Source organism: Heterodontus francisci, chromosome 7, assembly GCF_036365525.1.
Source record: "Heterodontus francisci isolate sHetFra1 chromosome 7, sHetFra1.hap1, whole genome shotgun sequence".
Classification (NCBI taxonomy): Eukaryota; Metazoa; Chordata; class Chondrichthyes; order Heterodontiformes; family Heterodontidae; genus Heterodontus; species Heterodontus francisci.
The window spans coordinates 115,464,775-115,492,136 of record NC_090377.1 but is presented as its reverse complement, the minus strand read 5'-3'; the positions used below and the strand labels follow the sequence as shown (position 1 = coordinate 115,492,136).

At 45.3% G+C, this 27,362-nt stretch overlaps 2 protein-coding genes across 7 annotated transcripts in view; both read right to left on the bottom strand.

The window, feature by feature from the left end:
* LOC137371776 (putative methyltransferase DDB_G0268948) overlaps positions 1-2,867 on the bottom strand; it is a 50,403-nt gene extending 47,536 nt beyond the window's left edge. The window contains exon 1 of one of the 5 annotated variants that reach the window (XM_068034635.1): positions 2,815-2,867. Coding sequence is in view for 1 of the 5 variants with exons in the window: in XM_068034633.1 (XP_067890734.1) it covers positions 2,668-2,749 (82 nt within the window). In the remaining 4 variants the exon portion in view is untranslated. The other 4 variants (XM_068034631.1, XM_068034630.1, XM_068034633.1 and 1 more) reach the window with 4 other exon arrangements.
* A 3,993-nt stretch (positions 2,868-6,860) lies between these two features.
* The window catches only part of LOC137372252 (putative methyltransferase DDB_G0268948), a 33,506-nt gene continuing 13,004 nt past the window's right edge, over positions 6,861-27,362 (bottom strand). For both annotated transcript variants that reach the window (XM_068035949.1, XM_068035950.1), the window contains exons 4-7: positions 23,990-24,203; positions 19,988-20,088; positions 11,013-11,150; positions 6,861-7,082 (exon numbers count right to left, since the gene is read on the bottom strand). In XM_068035949.1, coding sequence (XP_067892050.1) covers positions 6,950-7,082; positions 11,013-11,150; positions 19,988-20,088; positions 23,990-24,203 — 586 coding nt within the window. In that variant the 3' untranslated portion in view covers positions 6,861-6,949. The remainder of the gene's footprint in view (positions 7,083-11,012; positions 11,151-19,987; positions 20,089-23,989; positions 24,204-27,362) is intronic.

Genomic DNA, 27,362 nt, shown 5'->3' with positions numbered 1-27,362 from the left:
AGTTTCTCTGCCTTCCTCCTCTCCTGCTACACTTCCGAGCTTGAATTCCCCTTGGATAACCCACATCTTCCCTCTGTGCCTCTCCTTGTGTTCCCTGAAGTGTTCATTGAGGCACTCACTGCTGTCATACATGCTATGTGCTTGTGATGTTACCTGTGCCTGGATTTGACTTTCTGTCTTCCAGGATTTTGATCAAGACTCGATCTTTATCTTTAAATTGTTGTGATGGAACAGCAACAACTGCCCCATCCTCCTCTCTTAACCTTCCCCCAGCAGGGGGTTAATCTCATCGACCTTCTTCCCATCCTGTCTGCCCCATTTGCACTATCTTGTTGGACTCTGCCAGCTCATATCACTCTGATCCCCTTGTGCATCACAATACGGATACTCCCCACCCTTCTAGAGCCATGGGAGAGGTGAGAGAAAACAGCTGGAAATCTAGGCCGTTCAGAGCAGAAAATATCCTGAACATTCCTCTCCAATCTCTTCAGTCAGCAGTCCAGGAGATCACAATGACCTTGATTTATTCTGTAGGATACCAGCCTACTGTATGTGGTGATCTCCAGAAACAGATCCAGCTCGAGATTATATCCCATCTCTGGTCCACCCACAGGAGAATGCCATATCAGGAGAGGGGATAGAACCTGCCGCGGTAGCAAGTGCTAAATTAGCAATGATACTTCCGATGTATGCATCATGAGGGATAACACACAGATATCTGCATGTGCTCAGTGTGAAAGTTTAGCCAAACCAAAGAACGTTGCAGGTTAATAATACAAGCAGATTACGAATCAAAGATTAAGAGGTTGTTTGAGGTGTTTAATATGAAGACAAATTATTTCTGCTGGAGGGCGAGTCCAGAACATGGGGACATAAACTATGAATTGGAGCCAGGGGTCATTCAGGGGTGATATCCGCAAGCATCAATTCACAGTTTTTTGAGACTTAGTTCAAAGATTGTTTGCTGTATTATCCAGTCTCACCTCCCTTTGTCAGAGAACGTGATGGCATCAAATATTTCTTTGTATTCATTCCGAACAATACAAGTTGTTGTTGCATTGTAAGAATTGGATTCCTGGGGCCTACCACAGTGTGGGGTTAATTGTTCATTTGTGGCCTCCACGAACCCATTCATAGCAGAGAATATGAATGTATATTTCAGTTTATACACAAAGCCCTGGTTAGACCACACCTGTAGTATAATGAGCAGTTCTGGACATCACACCTTAAGAACGATACATTGGGCTGGATTTTACAGTCGCCCCCTGACATCGTGACTCCTGGCTGGGGGAGGGGAGGGGTGTGCAGCAAAATGCCTCTGCCAAAGACCCAGCACGGCCTCGACGCTGGGAAGATTCGACCCAATATTGCCGGCGGTGGACAGGCCTCAGGCTGCCCCCACTACCCCATCCGCTGCTCGGAAATGGGAGCCCAATTTACATATTCAAAAAAATGCAAATGAAGGAATGAATTACTTACTCACGCCCTCTGTCATTCCGCTCCAATATTAGTGCCGACAGCCAGCACTCCCGTGCCATCAGATCTCCATCTGGAGATCCAAGGCGTAACACTGGTGGTGGAGGGTGGTGGGGAGCAGGTAAGTTTCTCTGTGCGGTGGCGGGGAGCGGTGTCAGAGTAATTTGATTGGTGTAGGGGATGGTGGGATGGGGTAAATATTCAAGTTTGTGAACTTTGTGGAGGGGGGAAGGTCAGGTGCACATTAAATGTATGGTTGTTGGGTGGGTGGTGGGAGAGGGGCTAGATCAAAAAATTAAACTTTTTACAACACATTTCCCTTTAAAAATGTAAATTGCAATGTGGGGCTCGAAGCCCTTTAAAAATGGCGTCGATGCCTGTGCAGTGGCGCCTGATGACATTGCAGGGGACGGACCGCCCGCCCCCTCCACGTCAATGAGCCACCATGTTTAATATCACGTTGGCTCCGTGAACTATGGTCCGCGCATGTGGGTCGCCATTGTTTGTGGCCGCTGAACATAAATTTCAGCCCATTGTCCTTCGATCCCTCAATGATGGCAGAGCCCAGCACAGGAGCGCAGAAGACAAGGCTGAAACATTTGCAACCATCTGTAACCAGAAGTGCTGAGTGGATGATCCATCTCGGCCTCCTCTTGAGTTTCCCAAGATCAGCGAAGCCAGTCTTCAGCCAATTCACTTCACTTGATGTGATATCAAGAAATGGCTGAGCACATTAGATACACAAAGGCTATGGGTATTGACAACAGTCCGGTTGTCGTGCTGAAGACTTGTGCTCCAGAACCAGCCACGCCCCTACCAAGCTGTTCCAATACAGTTACAACACTGACATCTGCCTGGCAATGTGGAAAATTGCTCAGATATGTCCTGTCCACAAAAAGCAGAACCAATGCAATTATTGCCCTATTCTCAATCACCAGAAAAGTGATGGGAATTGTCATTGACAGTGCTAACAAACTGCAATAACTCAGCAATAGCTTGCTCACTGATACTCAGTTTGGGTTCCACGAGGGCCAGGTGGTTCCAGACCTCATTACAGCCTTGGTCCAAACATGAACAAAAGAGCTGAATTCCAGAGGTGCGGTGAGAGTGACTGTCATTGATATCAAGGAGTCCTAGTAAAATTCAAGTCAATGGGAATTGTGGAAAACTCTACCCTGGCTGGTGTCATACCTGGCACAAAGGAAGATGGTTGTGGTTGTTGGATGCCAATCATCTCAGCCCCAGGACAGGAATGGACTTGCGTGAGGAGCATGCCTTGAGCATTTGCCTTCCGGGACAGGAGTGGACCTGCAGGGAGAACATGCCTCGAGCACTTACCTTCCAGGAGAGCAGCAGACAGAAGTCCAGGCACACCGGAGTTTAAAAAAACAAAGTGTGCAGTAATGTCACAGAAAGCTGCAAGGTTGCTGAGTAACTGCTGTTAGGAAATAACACGAAATAGCTGGATTAGTACACTACTGTTAGGGTGTGTGTGTAAATAGCTTCATAATTAGAAACAAGTGAGTAGCTGTTTTTTTTGAGTAAGTTTTATTTTAACTAGTGAACTGTATTGATTATTTTAGCAGAATTTATCAGTACTAGTAAGGTATTATTAATAATTCGAAGGTGTTGTAATATTGTTAAAGTTTTTTTTTAGCAGTAGCAAAGGGTCAACGAATAAATAAAGGAATGGCAGGGTTGCGTCAACCTCAAGAGTGCACCTCCCATGCTATGTGGGAGCTTGAGAATGCTTCCCATATCCTGGAGAACCATTAGTGCAGGAAGTGTCGTCAATTGCAGCAGTTTGAGCTCCGGTTTTGCAACTTGAGCAGCAGCTGGTGACACTGCGGTGCATTCATGAGGATTTGAGCTACGTAGATAGCACGTTTATAGATGTGGTCACTCCACAGCTTACGAGTATGCAGGGAGAGAGGGAATGGGTGATCACCAGACAGTCAAAAAGAATCAGGCAGATAGTGCAGGAGACCCTTGAGTGCATCTCACTCTCTAACAGGTATTCAGTGCTGAACACTGAGGAAGTGATGCTTTACCTGGGGAGTGCAGCCAGAGCCAAGTCCGTGGTACCACGGGTGTCTCAGCTGCACAGGGGGGTACAGGGAAGACTGGAAGAGCCATAGTGATAGGTGATTCAACAGTCAGGGGAACAGACAGGCGTTTCTGTGGCCGCAGACGTGAATCCAAGAGAGTGTGTTGTTTCTGGTGCCAGGGTCAAAGATGTCACTGAGCGGCTACAGAGCATCCTGAAGGGTGAGGGTGAACAGCCAGCAGTCACGGTTCACAGTTCACGGAACCAACGACATAAGTAGAAAGAGGGATATGGTCTTGCAGTCAACATTTAGGGAGCTAGGGAAGAAATTAGTAAGCAGGACCTCAAAAGTAGTAATCTCTGGATTGCTCCCAGTGCCACGAGCAAGTGAGTATAGAAATAGAAGGATAAGACAGATGAATGCATGGCTGGAAAGATGGTGCAGGAGGGAGGGCTTCAGATCCCTGGGACATTGGGACCAGCTCTGGGGCAGATGGGACCTGTACAGGCTGGATGGGTTGCATCTGAACAGAGCCAGGACTGAGTTCCTTGCGGGACGTTTTGCTCGTGCTGTTGGGGAGGGTTTAAACTAGTTTGGCAGGGAGATGGGGACCTGAAGGTCGACTCAGCTAGGACAAAATCAGAAATTAAAATGGAAGGCGGAAAATTAATGGATGAGTCTGGAAGGCAGAGGAAACCAGGGTTGGAAAATAAAGCGTTTGGCAGTGCTCAAGGGTATCTATTTCAATTAAAGGTGTACAAAGGAAACCCGACCCGAGCCTGAATACCGGACCCGGAAGTCCGACCCGACCCGAACCTAACCTAACACATGTCATCGGGATCCTTTGGGGTCGGGTCAGGTAGCAGGCCTTTACCCATGTACTGATGTAAAGACCTGCTACCCGACCTGACCCCTATTACAGAAACATGGCTGAAGAAGGGACAGGAATGGCAGCTCAACATTCCTGGTTACAGGATTTTCAGACGCCATAGCATACACGGCACAGCATAGCATACGGGACAAGTGCTGGAAAATGGGATTAGAATATTTAGGTGCTTGATGGCCGGCACAGACACGATAGGCTGAATGGACTGTTTCTGTGCTGAAGAAACTCGATGACTCTATGATAGGGAGGGAGATAAGAAAGGAGGGGTGGTGGCAATTTTGGTCAAGGAAACTATTACAGCTGTGAGGCGGGATGATATGTTGGAAGGTTCATCAAATAAGGCCATATGGATTGAGCTAAGGACCAAAAAAGGGCCAATCACACTGCAGGTAGTGTACTATAGACGCCCAAACAGGCAGAGGGAAATAGAAGAACAGATATGTAGGCAAATCTCTGAGAAGTGCAGGAACAATAGGGAAGTAATAGGGTATTTTAATTATCCCAATATTAACTGGGATAGTTTTAGTGTGAAAGGAATTGTGGGAGCAGAATTCTTGAGGTGCATTACATTCAGAGTAAGAGGACAACTAAGGAGAGAGTAGGGCCCATAAAAGACCAAAAGGGTAACCTATGAGTAAGAACAGAAGATATTGGCATGGTTCTGAATGAATACTTTGCGTCTGTCTTCACTAAAGAGGGGGACGATGCAGATATTATAGTTAAGGAAGAGGGGTGTGAAGTATTGGATGTGGTACACATCGGGAGAGAGGAAGTATTAATGGGATTAGCGTCCTTGAAAGTTGATAAATCATCAGGGCCAGATTAAATGCATCCTGGGCTGTTAAAAGAAGCAAGAGAGGAAATAGCAGAGGGTCTGACCATCATTTTCCAGTCCTCACTGGATTTAGGTGTGTTGCTGAAGGATTGGAGAATTACTAACGTTGTACCTCTGTTTAAAAAGGGAGCGTAGGATAGGCTGAATAATTACAGGCCAGTCAGTCCGACCTCAGTCGTGGACAAATTATTGGAATCTATTCTGAGAGACAAGATAAACTGTCACTTAGTAAGGCATAGATTAATCAAGGATCGTCAGCATGGATTTGTTAAGGGAAGGTCTTGTTTGACCAACTTGATCGAATTTTTTGAAGAAGTAACAAGGAAGATAGGTGAGGGTAGTGGAGTTGATGTGGTCTACATGGATTTTAGCCAAGGCTTTTGACAAGGTGCCACATGGCAGACTGGTTGAAAAAATAAAAGCTCATGGGATCCAGGGAAATGCAGCAAGGTGGATAAAAATTTGGCTCAGTGGCAGGAAACAAAGAGTAATTGTTGACGGGTGTTTTGGCGATTGGAGGGCTGTTTCCAGTGGCGTTCCTCAGGGCTCAGTACAGGGTCCCCTCCTTTTTTGTGGTGTATATTAACGATTTGCAAATAAATATAGGGGGCACGATCAAGAAGTTTGCGGACGACACAAAGATTGGCCTGTGGTAGATTGTGAGGAGGACAGCTGCAGGCTGCAGGAAGATATTGATAGTCTGGTCAGATTGTCGGAAAAGTGGAAAATGGAATTCAACTTGGAGAAGTGTGAGGTGATGCATTTGAGGAGGTCAAACAAGGCAAAGGAATACACGATTAATGGGAAAATACTGAGAAGTGTAGAGGAAGTGAGGGACCTTGGAATGTCCACAGATCCCTGAAAGTAGCAGGACAGTCGATAAGGTGGTTAAGAAGGCATATGGAATCCTTTCCTTTATTAGCTGAGGTATAGAATATATGAGCAAGGAGGTTATGCTGGAACTGTATAACTCATTGCTTAGGCCACAACTTGAGTACTGTGTGCAGTTCTAGTCACCTCATTACAGAAAGGATGCAATTGCACTAGAGAGGGTACAGAGGAGATTTACAAGGATGTTGCCAGGACCAGAAAAATGCACCTATGAGGAAAGATTGGATAGGCTGGGGTTGTTCTCCTTAAAACAGAGAAGGCTGAGGGGAGATCTGATTGAAATGTACAAAATTTTGAGGGGCCTGGATAGAGTGGAGGTGACGGGTCTATTCACCTCAGCAGAGAGGTCAGCGATGAGGGGGCAGAGATTTAAAGTGATTGGTAAAAGAATTAGAGGGGAGATGAGGAATACCTTTTTCACCCAGAGGGGGGTTGGGATCTGGAACTCACTGCCTGAAAGGGTTGTTGAGTCAGAGACCCTCAACTCATTCAAAAGGAGTCTGGATATGCACCTCAAGTGCCGTTAGCTGCAGGGCTACGGACCAAATGCTGGAAGGTGGGATTAGAATGGGTGGATTGTTTTTCGGCCAGCACAGACACGAAGGGCCAAGTGACCTCTTTCTGTGCCTTAAAATTTCTACAATTCTATTTCTATTCTATGCCCTTTATTCAATAAAAACTGACTATAATTGAACCACACTGAAAGTATTTTTTAAATTCCTCGGACAATCCGTTTATTTATGCCGTTTTCAAATTGGATCCATTTCTGATTAAATCCTGTCCTGGGAGAGTCAGAGGGTCTTTTGATAGAAGTTAGTCTGTGTCACAAGAAGGATTCTGGGAGGAAGGCTGTGAACATCTCTCAGGTTTGCTCGCCAAGAGGCAAAAATATTTGACACTGAATTCCACGGCGGTTTCACTGGACACTCCCATGGCCTTCAGAAGTCTAGAGGGAGAGCGAGTGAAAATTAAAGTTTAATCTTTTTTTATTAATTCAAGGGATGTGGGCATCACTGGCCAGGCCAACATTTATTGCCCATCACTAATTGCCCTTGAGAAGGTGGTGGTGAGCTGCCTTCTTGAACCGCTGCAGTCCATGTTGGGTAGGGACACCCCCATGTGCTGTTTGGAAGGGAGTTCCAGGATTTTGACCCAGCCACAGAGAAGGAACGGCGATGTAGTTCCAAGTCAGGATGGTGTGTGACTTGGAGGGGAACTTGCAGGTGGTGGTGTTCGCATGCATCTGCTGCCCTTGGCCGTCTAGGTCGCGGGTTTGGGAGGCACTATCGAAGTAGCCTTGGTGAGTTGCTGCAGTGCATCTTGCAGATGGTACACACTGCTGCCACTGTGCGTCGGTGGTGGAGGGAGTGAATGTTTAAGGTGGTGGATGGAATGCCAATCAAGTGGGCTGCTTTTTCCTGGATGGTGTGGAGCTTCTTGAGTGTTGTTGGAGCTGCACCCATTAAGGCAAGTGGAGAGTATTCCATCACATTCCTGACTTGTGCCTTGTTGATGGTGGCTGGAATTTTACGCCATCCCGGCAAGCGGGATGGTGGCGGGGGGGGCGGTGTAAAATGGAGCGGGAGGTTCCGGGAGGCCTTCCTGACCTGCTCCCTCCTCCGCCGCCACTTTATGTAAAGCGGCTGGGGTGATAAACGAGGCCCGCCTTCCCCAGGCCAATAAAGGCCCTTAAACGCCGATTTTATGTGTGGTTGGTCAGGCAGCCGAGGACCGGAGAAGCCGCCTGGCAAAACCAGGCAGTCTCCAAGCATTCCAGGGTGGCCCTCATGATCGGACACCCTATGCCTGATGGAGGGCTGCCCCTGCTACCCCAACTACCCCCAAGACACAACACGACCCCCTTCCCTCCAATCGAGCTTGCCTAACCAGGGCCCGACCGATTACCCCCTGCGAAGCAACCAAAACTTGCCTGCTGTCGCAGCTCCCAGGTATCCTTCCTTCATGCTGGGCTGCAGTCCCATCTGTGGCCACAGCTCCCAGTGGCACTGCTGGGACTAAGAGCTGCCCGCCTGTTGATTGGCCGGCAGCTCTATTAGGTGGGACTTCCTACCTCAAGCGGGTGGAAGCCCCGCCTCACACCAATTGAAGCCCGGGCACCCGCAAAATACAGGTCGGATCTTTTTAGTCCATCCGCCTCCCATAAAATTTCAGCTGGTATATTCAACTTATAGAAAACAATGTGAAGATGTTGTGGTGGAGCCCATCAGACAGACAATAGAATCACAGCCTTATACAGCATGGATCGAGACCATTCAGTCCATCGAGCCTGTGCCGGCTCTTTGAAAGAGCAACCAATTAATCCCACATCCCCTGCCCTTTCCCCATAGCCCAGTGAGGTGTGTAGACAGAGATTGGAATCAGCAGTGACACATGCAGGAAATCTAAGACCACTGCCTGGTGCCCTGATGTCCACTATCCACCTGTATTCGGCATCAGTTCACCCCACCCTTTACAGAGTTTACAAGTTCTCCCTGTGACTGTGTGGGTTTCCTCCGGGTGCTCTGGTTTTCTCCCACATGCCAAAGACTTGGAGGTTGATAGGTTAAATTGGCCATTGTAAAAAAAAAAAATTGCCCCTCGTGTTGGTAGGTGGTAGGAGAATTGAGGGAAGGTGGGGATGTGCGAGGGGGAAATAAAAGGGATTAGTATAAATGGATGGTTGGTGTGGATTCGGTGGGCCGAATGGCCTGTTTCAGTGTTGTTTCTCTCTCTCTCTATGATAATCATTTGGCACCTGATGAAATGTTGAACAGGAAATTGACATAACATACTGGGTATTTGCAGGCATGTGTCATCGAATTCCTCTATCTGTGTCCTGTATTATATTATTTTACAACTGCAAGTATGGGGTGGGTTAGCTCAGTTGGCTAGGCAGCTGGAGTGTAATGTAGGAAAATTCCAGCAATGTGGGTTCAATTCCCCAACTGGCTCTTTTATGTCACGGCGTCATGGAGACCTGGCTTCTCGCTTTACCCCACGCTTGTGAAGTCATGACTCTCAAGCAAAACATCACCAACTGTTCCCCTCTAAGGCGGAGTGATACCTTTGGGACTACAGCTACTACAACAATTACAAGTCCTTCTGTTGCTGGGTCTGATCAGAGTGGAGTAAGTCAGGTTAACTAACCTGAGTTTACAAACTGCAGCCTTAATATTCAAACCCCTCACAATGAGGGGCAGGAGATGGTGGGGGGCAGTTAAATCCAGGAAATACATCTGGAACACACTGTGTACATACCCACTTCCTTTAATACAGCAGCTGTTATCAGGACATCTACGTGTCTCACCACCTCCCCAATCCCAGCCCCTCCTGAGTGGTTTGTATCTGCAGTCAGGTGTGGCATTATTTTGGGATACCGGGATGTGTGTAGATGTGATCTGTTGCACCTGAATCAGTATGTGGAATGTGTGATGTATTTCTGTGGAAGATCAGGGCTCAGCCAGGATCAGCCATGCTGACAACACTGTTACATGAAATGGTTAATGTGGCTCAGGAGAGGGAGAAAACCTTTTCATTGAGAAGTTGACACGTGTTCCATAGAGGAGGAACCCATCAAGATAGAGTTAACCACACTAGCACCTGTCTGTGGGATGAGGGATGGAAATTCCAAGTCTGTGTGAATCCCCAAAATGGATATTTAAATTATCCACACTGGAGATAAAATAAGACCATGTTTTAATTCCAGGTGATGATATGTTGTGTAAAACAAATGGGGACCAATTTGCATGACAGAACAGATTGAGATAGATACATGATGCTGACAATATGATGTTTTGTGACACCTTTAGTTATGTATTCAGACTGTCGGGGGCTGGGCAGTGTGGCGGTCTGTAAGGAAAGGGTTAATTCTTTGTATTAACACTAGTTTTTATGTGAGTTTCTGTTGGCAACGTTCAATTAGAAAAAGGGATTTCAGTCAGAATGTGTTTCAGCTGATAAGGAGATTCACCAAGAGGCCACAAACTGTTCATTGACCTTGACGGCTGCCATTGATCACTGAGCATTGAGATCTCTCTGGACATGTTCTGCCCATCAAGTCAAGAAGCTATGGCTTCAGGTAGTGACTCCTCTGAGGACAGCTGGGTAATGTCTCTATAGAGGGTCTGTGTTCCTGTAGACATCTCCAGTTGAGTGATGTGACAGTTCAGTCAAAGTGAAGGTTTGGGGAATGACTCTTGTTAACACTGGAGTTATTGCAGCTAAGTGAATGAGGTAATGCTATGGGACATGTGACACAAGGCAGGTGGGAAAGAAAGGTTTATGAAGTGGGAGTTAAGAAAAAATACTTCAGAAAACAGCAAGGCTTGGCCAGCAGGTCATCTCAAGCTTGAGAATGGCGAAGTCTTCAGTTACTTGTACAGGAGGTGTGTAATTATTATAGATAATAGTTATCATTGTCTGCTTAATTTGTATGAAAGTCGCTAAATGCCTTTAAAGCTAAAGATCTTGAGGAATTAATTCTAAACCTATATGTAATAACACCCATTCCTGAACAGATGGAGTATAGATGTAACCCGTGTATGTTCTTATGTCCATTACTTCACAGTAATCTGGATTAAAATTTGCCCAGTTCCATATTTGATTGAAAGTCAGTCCCCAGGTGCTTTTTTTTCTGATTTAACTGCCCCGCACCCAGTTCAAATTTGTACTCTCTGCAAATTTGATCCGTTTGTTTAGCTTTTCTGAATCTGAGTCATTAACCTGAATTAGGAGCAATAGGGGAACCACCACTGATCCTGGGCAGCCTATGAGAGTCAGTGGAGCTGGGAGGCCTTAGATAACTCCACAGTGTGGTCCAATCAAGAATCATTAGGCAGATCAGCTAAAAGGATCTGCTCTTCATATAGCTTTATACCTTTGTTCAGTTCTTTCCAGTGAGGCTTTAGCATTTTCCGGATCTTTCCTCAGATAGGCTTGATAAAAACTCAAGGATTTCAGAAACCCAATTATCCCCGAGACAGGCATCTTGAACTTGACATAAATGTCTTCAGCTCTGTAACAATCAATATGCCATTAATGTAAGAATAAAAGTTAATGTATGACGTTACATTGTTTGCATCCTTGGAGGGTGTTGGGGTATCTGAATCAGCCTCCAGTATATTCACTGGTTGCTTATTATGACGAAAGCTTAATTAACAAGCTCTGTTAGACTACTACTATACATTGTCACGCTCACACAAGGAGCAATAATGAACTAATCAATTAACCCCCCAAAAATAGACACACTTTTTCGACAAGACAAAATGGAGTAAAAGTTCAGGTGACCTCCCCTGTGCTGTGAATATACATAGTGACTGCTGGAGACTGAACCCATCATCATCTCTGGACCAGCCTTGAAGAAAGCATTAGAAATGCTAATGGCCCCACTCAATGTTAATGGCTACCTTTTTCAACTAGTTGGACTAATAATGACCTTTGCAGACATAGAAGACTGCATTTTACATGTCCACCGCCAAAACCAGCGGCGGACGTTAGCAATGGTGGACCGCATATAGCGGAGCTGCCGAGAGCGTCAGCACGACGGCTCATTTAAATGGCCGGGGTGGACCGCCCACACCGATGGCGTGGAGGAGTCAGGCTATCCATCCCGGGCAATGGTGTCAGGCACCATTATACAGGCACCGACGCCATTTTTAAAGGACTTTGAGCACTTCCGTTTATTTTAACTATTTAAAGTGATAGTGATTTGAAATTGATTCAAAAAAATGTAATATATGTTTCTAGCCCCTCTCCCACCACCACCCCCCCAATAACCATACAATTCATTCCTTGCCCTCTCCCCCCTCAAAATACTTACCTTGTGCACTTGACCTTCTCCCCCCGCAACCCAAACACAGTTTATAAACTGTGAACTTTACTCCTTCCCACCCTCCCCTACACCAATCGATGAGTTTGACCCCGCTTCCGCCAATATCCCCTATTCTAGCCAAGGAAAAGTCCCTGCCGAATACCATCTTTAAAAACTACCTACAGGCAGAGACGAAAGGGTGACCTTTGAAAACTCCCCATCTGAGAGATTGAAACAGGATCTTCATCATTGAACTGTAACTGAGATTTACTTAAAGAATTCTGCAGCAAAGCATCCATCCACCTGAAACACTCCAAAGTTTGACTCCAGTGAACCAGGAGGAAAGGAATTAAAGGTCTGCACTGTTTAAATTTTCCTCCCGGGAAAACAAACAAGGTTTCACAATGAACAGTTTTTTAAAAACCAAGCACCAGACCTAAATGCATGCTGTCCTTTTGTCTCTATCTTTTCCCATGTGTGAAGGTGAAGTTGTGAATTTGCAGGTTTTTGTTGAATAAATCTATGAGAAAACCTGGAATTTTTCTCTTTATTGAGCATTAAAATGCTCAAGGGTTAAAACACAATTCCAATACAAACACTGTCTGCATTCAGTTGAGAGGTGAAAAGGGAAACCACCCCTATCATTTCCTCTCTGTCATGTTTAAAAATACTGCCTTAGTCCCCAAGTGTTTTAAGGGTCAAATAACTAGACAAACGGCAAAATGTCTATTTGGTTAAAAAGCAAAAGCAATATTTTTTATGCAATAACCGAAAAATGTTCGCGACTTCACCCACTGATGCATTCAAATACACACACACACACACGAGAAAAGAAACAGGGTAAAATGCAATTGCCGGCCAACTGTTGTAAAAGAGTTATTGTTTTAAAATACCTCTTTCAGGGAGGAAATCTTTCAGCTGTGCAGGCCTGAAATGTTCATTGTCTTGAAAAGGATATAGTGTCACAGGCTGTATGTGGTTAAGACTCAATCTGAAGTCAATGGTGGAAATCCTGGTTAACTTTCACAAATTGGGAGTTCCAAAAGTCACCTAGCAATTACTCTGCTGCAGTAGTCAAAAGATGTTATCAGTGGGGTTCCTGCTTAGTTAGAACTGTCCCACAGCTATTCTATCGGGAAAAAGACCTTCTCTCTTGCTGTTCTGCCTCTCTCTCTCTCCAGAGAGATACCTTTTAAGGTAGAAACTTGTCAGGTTGTGTTGTCAGTCAGGTGACTCAGGGGTCTCTCTCCTGAGGTGATTCATACAATATTCCAGGATATTGGAATCGTTGTTACATGATGGCATCTGAATATGGCCCATTTTGATAACTAGGTGTTATTTCACACCTACTATTTCAGCCTTGGTTTCAGAGTCAGTCTGTCTGCAAAAGGCTTTGTTAGCTCCATTCCTGCAGATATGAGCTGTTAGCATGGAATGAGCTGTTCTTCATTTTAGTGTGTTTCCCCCAAAACGAATTGAAACATGAATAATGGGTTTCATTTTCAACAGAGAGACATGTTTATTGGCAGTACAGGAGGGGTCAACTGACCTCTACTCCATCTTGTCTGCAGCACAAATGTGTCCTTTTTTTGTGATTCAGTTCAACAGTTGACTTTTATTTCATAATATCTCCAGTTCATTTCATATTTCATCACAGTTCCCTTCATGACAAATGTAATATCAAGAATATATCTATACATATTGTTCTGTTTTACCTTTTGTATTAACCCAAGAACTGTTCTGCCTTTGTTGTCAACGGGTGGTAAGTGATGTAGGTGGCTTCCACTTTTCACCTGTTAACTGACTGCAATCCTGTTTTGTTAAAAGTGGTGCGTCAGTCCCTAAGTCATTTTAGGGTCAAATAAACATACAAATGACAGGTTTTCTCCTTGTTTTTTTTTTTAAAAAATGAAGACAACTATTTATTTTAAACAAATCCTGAAACGGTTGCCACCTTCACTGACTCATGTACACGCATACATATGTACATACACAGGAAGAGAGTGATAGAGAGAAAAGAGTAGGATGCAATTAAAGTCCAAGGTGATGTAAGAGTTCATGGTTTACAGAATACTGTTGAATTGTCTCGGGAGGAAAGTCTTTTTTCAAAGATACAGGCCTGGATGTTTGCAGTCTTGAACTTGCTGTGGTATTGTAGAGCTCTGGTAGTTAAAATCAGCCCAAGGTTGATGGCATGAATTTGATTTAACATCACAGATGGAGAGTCTCAAAGTCACTTTGTAATATCTATGCTGTAGTGCTTAGTCAGTTCTCGTTCAGTAGGATTCTTTTGTTTAGCTGGCGCCCCTGACAGACTGTGGCTGGAAACAGGCTTTCTGTGGTCTTGGCTTGATCTCACCTTCAATCTCTAGAGGGTTATCTTTTAAGGTAAAATTCCATCACATTTGAGTCTCTTTCAGATGACAAAGGGCCATCTCCCCTGGTGTGACTATACAATGGACCAGGATATGGAAACCATGGCTAGCTATTGATGTCTGAGATGTCTGAATTGGGGACCATTCTATTGTAATGGTGCTACTTTTCACCTATTCATTTTGGTTTGGGCTGTGAGTTAACTTGCCTCCAGAACCCTTTGTTAGTTCATTCATGTACATAGGAGTCATAAATATGCAATGGTGCTCCTTTCAATTTCAATAGATTCTCCCCAGAGTTTCATCCTCATAGACAGAGGTGTATATTTCCAATACAAAGAGCAAAGAACAAAGAACAGTACAGCACAGAAACAGGCCATTCGGTCCTCCAAGCCTGCGCCGATCTTGATGCCTGCCGAAACTAACACCTTCTGCACTTCCGCGGCCCATATCCCTCTATTCCCATCCTATTCGTGTATTTGTCAAAATGTCTCTTAAACGTCGCTATCGTACCTGCTTCCACCACCTCCCCCGGTGGCAAGTTCCAGGCACTCACCACCCTCTGTGTAAAAAACTTGCCTCGCACATCCCCTCTAAACTTTGCCCCTCTCACCTTCAACCTATGTCCCCTAGTAACTGGCTCTTACACCCTGGGAAAAAACTTCTGACTATCCACTCTGTCCATGCTGCTCATAACTTTGTAAACCTCTATCATGTCGCCCCTCCACCTCCGTCGTTCCAGTGAAAACAATCCGAGTTTTTCCAACGTCTCCTCATAGCTAATGCCTTCCAGACAAGGCAACATCCTGGTAAACCTTCTCTGTACCCTCTCCAGAGCCTCCACATCCTTCTGGTAGTGTGGCGACCAGAATTGCACGCAATATTCTAAGTGTGGCCTAACTAAGGTTCTGTACAGCTGCAACATGACTTGCCAATTTTTATACTCTATGCCCCGACTGATGAAGGCAAGCATGCCGTATGCCTTCTTGACTACCTTATCCACCTGCGTTGCCACTTTCAGTGACCTATGGACCTGTACGCCCAGATCTCTCTGCCTGTCAATACTCCTGAGGGTTCTGCCATTTACTGTATACCTCCCACCTGCATTAGACCTTCCAAAATGCATTACCTCACATTTGTCCGGATGAAACTCCATCTGCCATTTCTCCGCCCAAGTCTCCAACCGATCTATATCCTGCTGTATCCTCTGACAATCCTCATCATTATCCACAACTCCACCAACCTTTGTGTCGTCCGCAAACTTACTAATCAGACCAGCTACATTTTCCTCCAAATCATTTATATATACTACAAACAGCAAAGGTCCCAGCACTGATCCCTGCGGAACACCACTGGTCACATCCCTCCATTCAGAAAAACACCCATCCACTGGTACTGAGCCAGTTCTGTATCCATCTTGCCAGCTCACCTCTGATCCCGTGTGACTTCACCTTTTGCACCAGTCTGCCATGCGGGCCCTTGTCAAAGGCTTTACTAAATTCCATATGGACAACATCCACCGCCCTTCCCTCATCAATCATCTTCGTCAGTTCCTCAAAAAACTCAATCAAATTAGTAAGACACGACCTCCCCTTTATAAAACCATGCTGTCTCTCGCTAATAAGTTCGTTTGTTTCCAAATGGGAGTAAATCCGGTCCCGAAGAATCCTCTCTAATAGTTTCCCTACCACTGACGTAAGGCTCACCGGCCTATAATTTCCTGGATTATCCTTACCACCCTTCTTAAACAAAGGAACAACATTGGCTATTTTCCAGTCCTCTGGGACCTCACCTGTAGCCAATGAGGATGCAAAGATTTCTGTCAAGGCCCCAGCAATTTCTTCCCTTGCCTCCCTCAGTATTCCAGGGTAGATCCCATCAGGCCCTGGGGACTTATCTACCTTAGAAGGTCACCTGACTACTACTGCATTTTGTCTGTGACACAGGTCCGTGTTCTTGTGGTGCAGTTTAAGATCTGACTTTTTATTTTCATAATTCTTTAATTTGTTGTTTATTTCATCATGACTCCTCCGAGCATGACAACTTCCAGGTATGGATAACATTGGGAAAGTGCAGTAGTCAGAGAAGCAGGAGACTTAAAAGACAGGAATAGAGGAGATAGAATTTCACATTCAGTTTGAGGGTGAGTAATTTGGGTCTGAAACGAGGGACTTAAACTGAAATAAAGGCAATGAAGGGGATGAAGGCAGAGTTGGCTAAAGTGCACTGGAAAAGTAGGCGAAAAAGCAAGATGGTAGAGAAACAGTGGCAGACATTTAAGGAGATATTTCATAACTCAGCAAAGATATATTCCATTGAGAAAGAAAAACTCGATGAGAAGGATGCATCGTATGTGACTAACTAAGGATGTTAAGGATAGTAGCGAATTGAAAGAAAAGGCGTACAATGCTGTGAAGATTAGTGGCAGCCCAGAAGATTGGGAAAAATTGAGAAACCAGCAAAGGATGGTTAAGAAAGGGAGAAATTAGAGTATGAGACTAAACGAGCAAGAAACACTGAAACAGACAGTAAGCTTCTACAAATATTTAAAAAGGAAGAGAATAGCTAAAGTAAGTATTGGTCCCTTAGAAGAGGAGACTGGGGAATTAATAATGGGAAACAAGGAAATGGCAAAGACTTTGAACAACCATTTTGTATCTGCCTTCACAGTAGAAAACACAAAAAGCATCCCAAGAATAGCAGAAAATCAAGTGGAACAAGGGAGAGAGGAACGTAAAGCAATCACTATCAACAGAGAAAATGTACTAAAAAAACTAATGGGACTAAAGGGTGACAAGTCCCTCGGACCTGATGGCCTGCATCCTTGGGTCTCAAAAGAAGTGGCTGCAGAGATAGTGGATGCATTGGTTGTCCTTCCAAAATTCCCCAGATTCTGGAAAGGTCCCAGCGGATTGGAAAACTGAAAATGTAACACCTCTGTTCAAGAAGAGGAGACAGAAAGCAGGAAACTATAGGCCAGTTAGCCTAACATCTGTCATTGGGAAAATGCTAGAATCCATTATTAAGGAAGTAGCAGCAGAACACTTTGAAAATCATAATGCAATCAGGCAGAGTCAACATGGTTTTAAGAAAAAGAAAACATGTTTGAAGAATTTGTTAGACTTCTTTGAGGATGTAACAATTAAGGTGGATAAAGCAGAACCCAGAGATGCAGTGCATTTTGATTTCCAAAAGGCATTTGATAAGGTGCCATATAAAAGATTACAACACAAGATAAGAGCTCATGGTATTGGGGGTAATATATTAGCATGGATAGAGGATTGGCTAACTAACAGGAAACAGCATCAGAATGAATGAGGCATTTTAAGGTTGGCAAACTGTAACTAGTGATCAGTGTTGGGGCCTTAACTATTTATGATCTATATTAATGACTTTGAATGAAGGGACCAAGCGTATTGTAGCCAAATTTAAAGTGCAGCCAGCAACGAGGGAACACAAACAATGAATTGCCTATTGAGCTCATTAACAGGCTTATCAGTTTCAGGGAACTATTTTTAAGGACTGGGAATAGGAAAGACACCATGGGGTGGGGGTGGGGGTGCGGGACAGGGCAGGGCAGGGCAGTGGGGGAGGAAATACAGTAGGTTTGTGAAGACATGAACAGTGTGGAGGGCCATGAGGGTTATGGAAAGGACTGATTAAAATAAAGCAGAGTCATCAAATAAAGCTCAACTGCTTCAGATGTGCTTCAGTGTGGATATTGTTGCAGCTGGAAGAGTTGAATTTCTTGGTGGTGAATGGCAAGAAACTGGAGAGGGACATGAGCCCACTGGCATCACTGCAGCAGGTAGGGTTGTAGGGGAAGGCCTGGTGAACACACAAGGCCCAGTTGACGGAGGTCAGATGCGAACAGCAAACTCTGACGTTGGACAGAGCAGCCAGGATGAGCGGCGGCAGATTCAACCTCCTGCACAGCTGGAGGTCAGAGGAGCAGAGTGGGGCGGATGCAAGGGGAGGAAGGTGCTACCCAAGATATTGGGTGCACAGTCCTAGAGTGAACTATCTGAAAATGACAGAGCGCCAGTGCTGTAGGAGGCTGCACCTATCCAGGCAGATCTGATCCACAATAACCTGAGGCCTCAAGGCCCCCATGACAGTCTCCTACCCTACAGCCGTCTAGGTCTCGGGCGCTCTCAACTTCTATGCAACCAGGTCATTCCCGGGATCAGCTGTGGACCTCTCGCAGTTCGCATCTCATTAGGCCATTAGGCAGTTCACGGATGCCCTTTTCAAGAGGGCAGAGACTACACACACTTTGACACAGATGGGCCAGCGCTGGAGTATTGAGTCCAGTTCTGGACATTGCACTTTAGGAAGGATGTGAAAGCTTTACAGAGGGTTCAGAAAAAATTTACAAGAATGTTTCCAGGGTTGAGGGACTTCAGTTATGAGGTCCAAGAGCACAGCAGGTATAAAGCAATGGTGGAGAGAGAGAGAGATAGTGAGCAAGTGAGCACTGTGGAAACTGTGGAAGGTCTGAGAGCACGGCAGGGAGAAAGCAGAGGCAGAGAGAGAGAGAGAGAGCACTGCCAGAACAAATCAACAACAATTATTCAAGGAGTGATGTCACAGGACAGCAGGTAGATGATTGGTTGGTGAGTATTAGGGTTTTTATTGTCTAAACTTGGCCAAGAGGTACGATGTACTCACTACCTCTGAGGACAAAGAGAAAGACTGCAGGGTGAACAGCCACAATGCAGACCAGGGCACAGTGGCTCAGAAGGCTGTCCAAGACGGGGATGAGCAGAGTAGAAATGTGATCATAAATCTATAATTAGGGGGATAGAGTCCTCGGCAGCCAAGAACGAGAATCCCAAAGGGTGTGTTGTCTACCCAATGTGAGGGTAGGGGATATCTCACAGCAACTGGAGAGGAACTGGGAAAGGGAGAGGGTAAATCCAGTTGTCGTGGTCTATGTTGGAACAAACAACATAGTTAGGAACAGGAATGAGATCCTGCTGAAAGAGTATGAGGAATTAGGCTCTAAATTAATAAGCAGGACCTTGAGGGTAATAATCCCTGGATTATTTCCTGAGTCATATACAAATTGGCACAGGAGCAGACAGATCAGGAGAATTAACACATGGCTAAAGGGCCAGTGTGGGAAAGAGGGATTCTTTTTCATGGGACACTGGCACCAGGAAGGAGCTTTACCGATGGGACGGGCTCTATCTGAACTGGGATGGGACCCGTGTCAGAGGAAAGGGTAAATAGAGGGGTGGGGTGGGGGCGGTGGTTGCAAAGGCTTTAAGATAGTAAGATGGTGGGGAGGAATCCACAAGAAATGTAAAGCAACCTAAATGTAAATAAGACAGGGAAGGAGAGCACTGGAAAGAATAAAGTAAGGGAGGACATTGTTGTTTTGTTGGGTTTGTTTTAATAGCGTTCCAGAGAAAGTCTTAGACTCCAGTAAAGGAGTCAACTGACCAAATGGCCTCCTTCTGTGCTGTAACCACTCTATCATCATTCTCGACCTACTAATGTCCGTAAGTCTCAGATTGCTGCCAGAAGTATCATATCACAGTTAATGTTAAATCTAATACTATTCCCCCAGACAGAATCCAGGCACAATAATACGAAACAATATGATTTCATTGATAATGATTTTAGAAGTTGGTGTATAATTACAAATATGTGTTATACATTTACCTCTCTTTGTCAGGGAAAGTGATAGCATCAAATATCTCCTTGTATTCATTCAATACAATTTTCGTTGCTTTACTCTGACAGGGGGTTAGAGTTATGAACAGCTACAAATAGAATGTACAATAACAAGAATTAACACATTGCATGATAGGTCTAATTTGTATTGTGATACTGTGTGTTCAAACATGCTCAAATTAAACTCTTATTAAAAACAATTTGTTCATAGGAAGCCCAGATACAGCTACTGCAATAAAACCACTTCTTTCGGACACTGAGCCGCAACATTGCAGAATCAGGCTGTCAGTATTCATGGCCTAGGCAGCTTCACAGTGGTCACCAGGTGGCTTGGCCTTGCTGGAGTTGGGATGTCAGCCCGTCCTCCTAACTTTAATAGCTTGTCTTGTTTGTGCACAGTAAACCTGGCCAGCTTAGCTGAAAGGCAGAAAATCCAATCAGGCAGCAGCTCTCAAAGTGCTGCTGCTTGCTATTAAGCATACATGATCTTTTTCTTTCCTGTCGCCTGGACAGTCACTGTGCTGAAAAATGCAACAGAGGGATGTGGGAAAACCCTCTCTTTGGAGGTTGTGCTACAGGAGGTGCAGGAAAGAAATTTGCCCCTGCTCGGAATGAAAGGTCATTCTCCTATCAAAGCAGAGGTTAAAGGTTACAGCAGGTCTGGCAGCATCTGTGGAGAGAGAAGCAGAGCTAACGTTTCAGGTCCTTGACCTTCTTCAGAACTGACAAATATTAGAAATGTGAAAGGTTATAAGCAAGTAAAGCGGGGCTGGGGCAAGAGATAACAAAGGAGAAGGTGTCGATAGCACCTTCTCTTTGTTGTCTCTTGTCCCACCCCCACTTTACTTGTTTATAACCTTTCACATTTCTAATATTTGTCAGTTCTGAAGAAGGGACACTGACCTGAAACGTTAACTCTGCTTCTCTCTCCACAGATGCTGCCAGACCTGCTGAGTATTTCAAGCATTTCTTGTTTTTATTTCAGATTTCCAGCATCCGCAGTATTTTGCTTTTATTAAAGGTTACAGGTTGTAGGTTACAGAGAGAGTAAATGGAGTCTCCCAGATTCTGGGTACGTGTGAACAAATCAGGAAGAAGGGTTGTAGTTTCCAGACGAGTGCCAAATTAAAGGTACTCAATGGACATTCGTTAGTTTTCTACTGAGGCCAAGCTTGCACAAACAAAATATACTGTGAGCTGTCGAACCCATGGAGAAGTTGCAAGGGAGATAATTTTTCTCTTTTCGTCTTTGAACATATTTTTAATCACAGTAAAATCACTTTTGTGACACATCAAGTGTTGGAAGTTGTGTTACCACTGGAAACAGGTGCAGCACTGGAATGCAGTTAGACAACAACAATAGCGGGAGGTGGTGGCGTAGTGGTATTGTCACTGGACTTGTAACCCAGAGACGCAGGGTTTGTTCTGGGGACATGGGTTCAAATCCCACCACAGCATGGGTGGAATTTGAATTCAATTAGTCAATCTGGAATTTATAAAGCGGGTCGAATGATGACCATGAAACCATCGTCGATTGTTGTAAGAACCCATCTGGTTCACTAATGTCCTTTAGGGAAGGAAATCTCCTGTCCTTACCTGGTCTGGCCTACTTGTGACTCCAGACCCACAGCAATGTGGTTGACTCTTACATGCCCACTGAAATGGCCTATCAAGCCACTCAGTTGTATCGACCCGCTACGAAGTCAATAAAAAGGAATGAAACCGGACGGACCAACCGGCACCGACAATGCCAAACCGAGCCCTGTCAACCCTGCAAAGTCCTCCTTACTAACATCTGGGGGCTTGTGTCAAAGTTGGGAGGGCTGTCCCACAGACTAGTCAAGCAACAGCCTGACATAGTCATATTCACGGAACCATACCTGACAGACAATGTCCCAGACACTGCCATCACCATCCCTGGGTATGTCCTGTCCCACTGGCAGGACAGACCCAGCAGAGGTGGTGGCACTGGATACTGCAAAGGCTATGGGCCCTCACAATATTCCGGCAATAGTACTGAAGACCTGTGCTCCAGAACTTGCCGCGCCCCTAGCCAAGCTGTTCCAGTACAGCTACAACACTGGCATCTGCCCTGCAATGTGGAAAATTGCCCAGGTATGTCCTGTACACAAAAAGCAGGACAAGTCCAACTCGGCCAATTACCGCCTCATCAGCCTACTCTCAATCATCAGTAAAGTGATGGAAGGTGTCATCAACAGTGCCATCAAGCGGCACTTGCTTAGCAATAACCTGCTCAGTGACGTTCAGTTTGGGTTGGGCCATGGCCACTCAGCTCCTGACCTCATTACATCCTTGGTTCAAACATGGACAGAAGAGCTGAACTCAAGAGGTGAGGTGAGGTGAGAGTGACTGACCTTGACATCAAGGCAGCATTTGACCGAGTATGGCATCAAGGAGCCCAAGCAAAACTGAGGTCAATGGGAATTAGGGGGAACACCCTCCGCTGGCTGGAGTCATACCTAGCGCAAAGGAAGATGGTTGTGGTTGTTGGAGGTCAATCATCGCAGTTCCAAGACATCACTGCAGGAGTTCTTCAGGGTAGTGTCCTAGGCCCAACCATCTTCAGCTGCTTCATCAATGACCTTCCTTCAATCATAAGGTCAGAAAGGGGGATGTTCGCTGATGATTGCACAATGTTCAGAACCATTCATGACTCCTCAGATACTGAAGCAGTCCATGTAGAAATGTAGCATGACCTGGACGATATCCAGGCTTGGGCTGATAAGTGGCAAGTAACATTTGCGTCACACAAGTGCCAGGCAATGACCACCTCCAACAAGAGAGAATCTAACCATCTCCCCTTGACATTCAATGGCATTACCATCGCTGAATCCCCCACTACCAACATCTTAGGGGCTTTCATTGACCAGAAACTGAACCGGAGTATCGATATAAATACTATGGCTACAAGAGCAGGTCAGAGGCTAGGAATCCTGAGGTGAGTAACTCACCTCCTGACACGCCAAAGCCTGTCCACCATCTACAGGGCACAAGTCAGCAGCGTGATGGAATATTCTCCACTTGCCTGATGGGTGCAGCTCCAACAACACTCAAGAAGCTCGACATCATCCAGGACAAAGCAGCCAGCTTGATTGGCACCCCATCTACAAACATTCACTCCCTCCACGACCAATGCACAGTGGCAGCAGTTTATTAATAAACAGTCTACGGTGAGTTGGCGTTCAAGGTAGTTCATCTTCAGCAGGCCTCACACAGATCTTTCAGCAACAGATTGTAGCAACAGGTCTATTTAAATTTTAAAGTAGCAGTCCAACTGTGGAAACTTTATTGAGATTTCAGTTCTGTTCTGTTTCACTCTGCAGAACTGAAACTAAAGTTTTTCTACAGAAGTCATAAGATTGTCGTAAAATCTTCCTGTTGCTTGGATGCAAATTGCCTTGCAGCCTGCATTCCAGACACCACATGTCAACATTCAGTCCCTGTTCACAGTCTTTGTTTCAGTCTTAAAGGCACACAGACCTCCTAGTTTTTTTTAAAACTCTTAATACTACTAAGCCTCCTACATCAGCCATGGCTCAGTTGATGGTAATCTTATCTCTAAGTCAGAAGGTTCAAGCCCCATTCCAGATACTTGAGCACAAATATCGAGAACTGGCATTCCAGTCCAGCATTGAGGGAATGCTGCACTGTTGGAGGTGCTGTCTTTCAGATGAAATGTTGAACCAAGACCCTCTGTCTGTCTTTGCAGTTGAGTAAAAAAGTTCCTATTATATTATCCTGAGGTTGGTGAGTTCTCCAGGGAATCCTGGCCAATATTTATCCCTCAACCAACATCATTAAAACAGATTATCTGGTCATTATCATGTTTGTGGGAGCTTGCTGTGTGCAAATTGGCTGCTACATTACAACACTGAAAACACTTCATTGATTGTAAAGCACTTTGGGATGTACTGATGTTGTGAAAGTCGCTATATAAAGGCAAGCCTCTGTTCCTTTCATTTTACTTACGTCTTGAACAATCTGGTTCGGATCCTCAGAGCAGTCGTCGTTATGTAACACATAGGGACCTCTGTAGCAATAGAGAGCTATACATCCTTTGGGTTTTAGAATCCTGTCAACCTCCTTCATAAACGTCTCCATATTAAACCAATGTGCTGCTACTCCCACTGTCACCAGGTCAACGGAACCATCCTCAAACTCCAGCTCCTCCGCTAGGCCCACTCTGTCGAGTGAATCACAGGAATACAACAGCTTCAGTATCTCTGCAGTTTTAAATGAATTTCCCAATGACATCTAGTGTCCCAGATGTGCGCTGGAATTTTATGAGCCCTGGGAGACAGGATTGGTGCCGGGGTGGGAGGTATGCTCATAAAATAGCACCAGAAAGCGGCAGTCGGAGTGCCTTCCCTCAGCATACTATATTGTCAGGGACAGAAAAGGGCGAAGATGGCCTTTCCACCCAGAGACCAATTGAGGCTCTTAAGTAGCCAATTAATGGCCACTTCAGGGCCTCTCCCCACCTCTGCTGGTATTATACCAGTGGCTGGTGGGAGCCCTGCCATGTAGGGAGGTCGCCCAGTAAAACAAAGCAATTTGTGGCCAATGGAGGGCCCCTCGCAGCAAAGGCCGTCCCTCTGTCAACAGCCCCCTGCCCTCAACAATCACCCACCCCACAATCCCCCGACTCAGCGAGTACCTGCCGGATTGGTCCGGTGACCCCGCAACACTTTGCTGTGGTCCGGTGCTCCAGAGGTGGCCCTGGTCCCAGGCTTCTTGTACAATGGGCAGTGGTCATCGCTCCCAGTGGAGATGCAGATACGACTGAGCTGCCGGCCCTCTGATTGGCCAACAGGATCCCAGCCTTTAAAGTAATAGGAATCATGGCGCTGGGCAGTTAATTGCCCGAGTGCTGTTAAATAGAGCTGGGGTTGTCTACAAAGGAATGCAGCAGGCTCCCCTCACCTTTTGGTCCTGGCGTCAGGAGCCCAGACAGCTCCATAAAATTCAACCCATGAATTCTTCCATGATAAAGGCATACAGAAAATAGGAGTTTCTGACAGGAGTAACCGACATAGGACAATAGAAGGAGGCCATTCAGCCCATCATTCGTATCCTGGCTCTTTGAAAGAACTATCCAATAAATCCTACTCCCCTGCTCATTCCCAATAATCTATTTTTCTCCTTTATCAAATATTAATTCACTTCAAATACAAAAGGGATCTGTGTTGAGGCCTCAACTATTCATCATATTTATTAACGACTTAGATAATGGGATAGAGAGTCACATCCAAGTTTGGCACAAAGACAGGCATCTTTGTAAGCAGTGTAGATGGAAGCATAAAATTACAAAAAAAGACATTGATAGGTAAACTGTGAGAAATGGATTTCTGTGTACTTACATCTTCCACTTTGGGAGAACAGAATGCTTTCTAAATGGTGATATTGAGGCTTTGGAAAGGGTGCAGAGGTCTCAAGATCTAAAGCATCTTACTTACCCAGGTTTGGGGTTGGGAATAGCAGGTAAATAGACTCCACACTTTAGAGAAGTGTAGACCTTGGGCTGAATTGATTTAAGGTTCATAAGATGATAAAGGGATTAGATTGCGTTTGAGTGGACAGTTTGTTTCAACTAACTAGATTAGGAAGGAACAGAGGCCACAATTTTAAATTGTATAAGGCAACATCTAGGTTTGATGTCAGCAGGTAGCTCTTCTCCCGGAGAATAATGGACCTGTGGAACAGGCTGCAGTCCCATTTGGCACACGCTGATTCACTGAATTCCTTCAAGTGAGTCCTGGACTTGTTTCTGCCTGGGATGGAGATGATCTTCTACAAGAGGTAAATATCTGGTAACATTCATCAGGTCCAGAGCCAGCTCCTGGATGAGCTTTGATCATCAAAGAAGCTCAGAGAGAAATTTCCTCCATGTTCCCCACTGAATTGCCTGGGTTTATCCGGTTCCTCAGCTCACCCAGGAAATCACATAGTTTTGGATGGGGTGGGGAGTGTATATATTGTGATGGACAAGTCATGGCAGTAATATGGGACAGGCTAGATAGACCAGCGAGTCTTTGCATGTCCACCATTGTTCACATTCTAATTGTGAACAAACCAATAAATTATACAGGATTAACATTTAATTTATAATCAATTTTTTTTGATTCATTCAGGGATGTGGGCGTCACTGACTAGGCCAGCATTTATTGCCCATTCCTAATTGCCCTTGAGAAGGTGGTGGTGAGCTGCCTTCTTGAACCACTGCAGTCCATGTGGTGACGGTACACCCACAGTGCCGTTAGTGAAGGAACGGCGATAAAGTTCCAAGTCAGGATGGTGTTTGACTTGGAGGGGAACTTGCAGATAGTGGTGTTCCCATGCATTTGCTCCCCTTGTCCTTCTAATTGGTAGAGGTCATGGGTTTGGAAGGTGCTGTCTCAGGAGCCTAGGTGCATTGCTGCAGAGCATCTTGTAGATGGTGCACACTGCTGCCACTGTGCATCGGTGGTGGAGGGAGTGAATATTTGTGGATGGAGTGCCAATCAAGCGGGCTGCTTTGTCCTGGATGGTGTCGAGCTTCTTGAGTGTTGTTGGAGCTGCACCCATCCAGGCAAGTAGAGAGTATTCCATCACACTGCTGACTTGTGCCTTGCGGATGGTGGACGGGCTTGGTGGAGTCAGGAGGTGAGTTACTCACCACAGGATTCCTAGCCTCTGACCTGCTCTTGTAGCCATAGTATTTATATCGCTACTCCAGTTCAGTTTCTGGTCAATGGTAGCCCCTTGGATGTTGATAGTGGGGGATTCAGTGATGGTAATGCCATTGAATATCAAGGGGAGATTAGATTCTCTAATTTTGCTAAACTGAGGAGTGATTTAGTGAAAGTGGACTGGAAACAGCTACTTGAAGGTAAACCTGTGTCAGAACAGTGGGAGGCATTCAAAGGGGAGATTCAAAGGGTTCAGGGTAAACATGTTTCCACAAAGAAAAAGGGTGAGGCGGCCAAATCTAGGGCCCCATGGATGTCAAGGAGCCTACAGGGTAAGATAAGGCAGAAAAGGAAAGCTTATGTCCGACACCAAGAACTCAATACTACAGAAAGCCGAGAGGAGTATAGAAAGTGGAGGGGTGAAATCAAAAAGGAAATTAGGAAAGCAAAGAGAGGGCATGAAAGAATATTGGCAAGCAAAATCAAGGTGAACCCAAAGATATTTTATCAATATGTTAAGAGTCAGAGGATAACTAAGGAGAGAGTAGGGACCATAAAAGACCAAAAAGGTAACCTATGTGTAGAGGCGGAAGATATTGGTCTGGTTTTTAATGAATGCTTTGCGTCTGTCTTCACAAAAGAGGGGGACACTGCAGATCCGGTGGTCAAGGAGG